This window comes from Sipha flava, unplaced genomic scaffold (genome assembly GCF_003268045.1).
Source record: "Sipha flava isolate LNK unplaced genomic scaffold, YSA_version1 224_pilon_pilon, whole genome shotgun sequence".
Lineage (NCBI taxonomy): Eukaryota > Metazoa > Arthropoda > Insecta > Hemiptera > Aphididae > Sipha > Sipha flava.
Genome location: NW_020272857.1, coordinates 541,337 through 545,633, shown reverse-complemented (window position 1 = coordinate 545,633; position 4,297 = coordinate 541,337). Strand labels below are relative to the sequence as shown.

Genomic DNA, 4,297 nt, shown 5'->3' with positions numbered 1-4,297 from the left:
GTTAATATTTTTATTGATAATATTGAAGTATATATACACATTTAGATTTAAATAATAATAATGATTTTTTTAACATATTTAATAAAATTTAAATAAACAAAACACCAAATCAACAAATTAGATCAATGTAATAGTAGGTATCAATTATATTCGATACTTAAAAATTTGAAACAAGTATATATTTTTTAAACATACCAAAAACTAATAATCTTAATTTATATACTACCTATATTTAACAAATTTTTAAATTTTACTGACCAAAAGATTTACTTATTTTATCATTTAATGGTTAACTAAAAATTACTTTAATAACTATTATATGAAATTATTATGGAAGTGTAATTGTGGAGGACCTCCTACTGGTGACCTGAGCGGAATATCATCACTCTTTCTATGTACCATCTGTCGGCCTGACCAAGCTCGTGTGGGACTTGGTGAATTGCGACAAGTTCTTGGTAAAGTTTCAATTGATCGAATTGGACTTTGTATGTTTAAGACGCTTCTAGGCAACGCTTCAACAGACAAGCTAAGTGCACCAACTCCACTACCTCGACCTTGCATTCTCATCATTTTTCGTTTCTAAAAAAATGATTTAAGTTTTCATTATAACTCACTTATATCTATTAAACCAAACATGGACGCATATTTCTATGCTAAGTAAGAACATTATTTATACTAACTTGAACAATAGCCCTCCACGTTTGTCCGTAATTTCGAGCCAATTGCAATCGATTTTGTTTACGTACATGATGTTTTTTGTAGCCGATCTCGATAACAATTAAAACCATCCCAACCACTATACCCACAGCAACAAGTATAAAAACGCCAGCCATATTTTTCAATCCTAATGTATTTGGTGTTTTTTCTTGATCTTCACATTGTTCCACTCTCCCTTGAAATATCCATTTATCATCCAATTCTTCCATAATACCACCTAATTTAAATCATCTATTAGAATAGTTATCTATAGTTTAACAGTTTCATATTACTTTCGTGGAAATCTAAAATCGATAATGTAACCGATTCTGCCCAGGGAGATCCTTTTTGTAGACCAACCCCATATCCAGATCGTCCAAATAATTCACCAGCAGTGACTAATTGACAATCTTGAGCTGCCTCAAATTCCAAGCGACTGCTATCCCATATAAAAGCCATAAGTTTGCTGAAAATAATTTTAAATGGCATAAAATATTATATTACATCAACCAAAATGTATGAATCATACTCATTCTTGACATCTAGAATTGCTTGTTCGGCAGTCTCATAATTATTGGCTTCCATTGTTCTATACATATTGGATAGTTCAACTTGTCGTCTAAAATACATATCGACTGCTGATCCTTTAACTGTGGCACAAGTTAAATTCTCCATTGTACTCCGAAGCTATTATAATATTATGTACATAAAATCTATAATAAATAATTTAATAATATTCACTTTTTCTATGAACTGTTATTTTTACCCTAGCGTCATTTATTCCCGATAGTTTAGTTTTAGGTCTTTCGAGCACGAGAAAAGCAGCCAAGTTAGCAGTGTACGATGCAACGATTATCATGGCGAATCCGGCCCACACCATTCCGAGTACTCTGGCTGAAAAACTCCTAGGCGTGCCTTCTCCAATACCACTGTTTAACAATACTCCCCATGCAAACCATGTAGCGCTTGATAAATTTAGAGCATCTTCTTCTGTACCATCAGCGTTAATTAACTTGAATCTAGCAAAAGGAGAAAATCTATCGAGTAAGTACAAAACAAGTGCGACTACATGTACAGAACCCATAACAAGCACCCAAAGCGTGTGACTGAACGGTTGCAAAAATGATACGAGAGTTGAAGACCGTGATGGCTGTAAAATATAGAAACATTATGATGTATTGTTGTACCAAAATTATGAGTGTGAACTGTTAACCTTTTTCTCCAAAATTGTAATGCCTTGGTACTTGAATGGTTTACTGAACTCTATGAATTCTGCTCTTTCTGGGTTGATAGTAAGAGGAGCTAATATCATGTCTGCTCTTTCAAACACTAATTCTCCGATTAATCCATTCCACTCTTTTTTTCCGCCACCTATAATGTATAAATATTATTATACTAACTTAATTATTAACTTTTTGAATTATTCTAATAAAAAAATATGCTTACCTGATTTATTTCTTATCTCATAATTTCCAAACTGTCCATCTGGCGATAATGATAAACTATAAGTAAAATTAATGGTTTTCGATAGCTCTACAAGTAAATCAATACAATATCCTTTACAGCAAAAAATCTCTGGTTCTAAAAATGAAAGATATGTGTCAGTATATTTTTATCAGTTTTTGAATGAAAATTTTACCTTTAGCTGAAGTATTATATAATGGACACATAATTTCATCTGACTTGCAACTATTCCCGTCATCCTTTTTTAAAGGTCTTTTATAAACAAATGGCTTTTCTTCAATTGTTAAAACTTTTAAATGAGTCGGGATCATAAACCCTTCAGGTTTCTTCTTCAATTGCCCTGGCCATATAATGTTTGATTCGTTGAGTCTTAGTTTCATTTTATTAAGATCCTAAGATAAATTAATAATTTTCAATTGTTTTTTTTTTTTTAATAAATAAATCGTTATTACATTGTCAAAATAATATTTTCCAATAGCATCTTTCTTTGTCACTTGCTTAACATTGACTATATCATATTCAGCGTATATTCGATCACCGTTATTATCGAACGCTACTTTACCCGTGTGTCCATCTTTATAAACTTGTTTCTTTATATATCTAAATATTCATCAAAAAATAGTATAATTTCTTACTAAATGTATTGATCAAATTTAAATAAAAACTGTGAAAATTACTCAAATAGAGTTTTTCCCGTATCCCAAATAGCCCCAGAATTATCACAATCAGCTGGCGGTGTTGTTATTGTTTTAGTGCGGTTCATATCTGTAATAGCTGAAGCTAATATATATCTGAAAATCAAATTTAAATTAATATTTTGTTAATTATCTCTAAATAGCAAAACTATATTTACATGCTATCGTATATATGAGCTAATTCGTTTGAGGCATTAACTAATTTCAACCCAATTGTCCCTTCTGGTACATTTGTAGCGTCTAAAGCTTGTTCCGTTACAATCCACACATATCCTGCCTCGGTCATGTTACGATGAGCTGCGTCCCTGAAAATCACTTCGGCATCTATTTTGCTCCCGTACATCAGGTACACTCTTGCTTGTGCATTCTTCATTTCGTTCAACTGGTTGTTGAAATGAAATAAACCCGGTTCAAACTCAATTACTGCTTCCACCTAAAAAAAAAAAAAAATCCCTCGTAAAATTATTGTACTGAATATTTTTCTTTCGTGATATTAAATAGTGTATTGCAGTATCACACCTGGACTTTTTTTTCGATATCCTCTCCCTGATTTTGAGAAGTAGTTTGGAATCTGCCCACAAATGCTCTACCATCAGTGTCTGAACTGTGAATAAATATGACCTGCATATCGTGATGCAATCAATACCATCAACATTGGTCAAAAATATTTGAACATTAAAGTGTTAATACTAGATTCTTTACAGAATTTTAATGTACCTTTAAGTAGTTGAAATATTTGAGTAATTCAACCCATACTTCAGCTTGATGTGAATATGGCGGAACAGTACGTAGAAAGGATACGTGAATATTCTTAAAAATTAATTAGGCATTGAATTTTATTTAAATAATTTAAACAATTAACAATCAGTTTACAGTAGATATAGTTTTATGTTTGCACTAATTTTCATATTACTTTATCAGAAAAAGCTGAATCTCTGGATGAAATACCGATCACAGGTATATGATAGAAACCACTAGTGTAAGATACAGCGGCTGGAGACAAATCCCCAATTTGCGGATGAGATACAATTACAGCATATACTCTTCGCACAATAAGTTGTTTGCAAACATTAAGAGCCGTTTTAATTGGATTTGGATCCATTTTTATAGAATGAGCGTAAAATGTGTTGCCAGGTTTCATAAATGGAGTGTTGAAGTTCAGATGCTATCGACACAAAAATGCCATTCGTAATAAATACTAATTTATATTAGTATTATTAATACTAATTATTAATTATTATTAATACTAATATTAATTATTATATATTAAAATTACATTAGTATACTCAAAATTATTTAAAATATTAATATTTACTATTTATATATTTATAAATATATAATGTATAGCTTATATTATAGGTACATAATTATTTAATAGCTATTAAGTATTTTATATCCTTTGGTAATAGGTGCAATGTCTCAAATTTCAAATAAAATTAATA

The 4,297-nt window shown here is 30.7% G+C and overlaps 1 protein-coding gene across 1 annotated transcript in view; it reads right to left on the bottom strand.

The window, feature by feature from the left end:
- Positions 1–258: 258 nt before the first annotated feature.
- The window catches only part of LOC112683356 (glutamate [NMDA] receptor subunit 1-like), a 4,812-nt gene continuing 773 nt past the window's right edge, over positions 259–4,297 (bottom strand). The window contains exons 3-16 of the mRNA XM_025554359.1: positions 3,769–4,020; positions 3,573–3,665; positions 3,375–3,476; positions 3,014–3,288; positions 2,838–2,951; positions 2,613–2,760; positions 2,336–2,552; positions 2,143–2,277; positions 1,910–2,067; positions 1,463–1,846; positions 1,226–1,383; positions 990–1,162; positions 681–934; positions 259–579 (exon numbers count right to left, since the gene is read on the bottom strand). Coding sequence (XP_025410144.1) covers positions 316–579; positions 681–934; positions 990–1,162; positions 1,226–1,383; positions 1,463–1,846; positions 1,910–2,067; positions 2,143–2,277; positions 2,336–2,552; positions 2,613–2,760; positions 2,838–2,951; positions 3,014–3,288; positions 3,375–3,476; positions 3,573–3,665; positions 3,769–4,020 — 2,727 coding nt within the window. The 3' untranslated portion in view covers positions 259–315. The remainder of the gene's footprint in view (positions 580–680; positions 935–989; positions 1,163–1,225; positions 1,384–1,462; positions 1,847–1,909; positions 2,068–2,142; positions 2,278–2,335; positions 2,553–2,612; positions 2,761–2,837; positions 2,952–3,013; positions 3,289–3,374; positions 3,477–3,572; positions 3,666–3,768; positions 4,021–4,297) is intronic.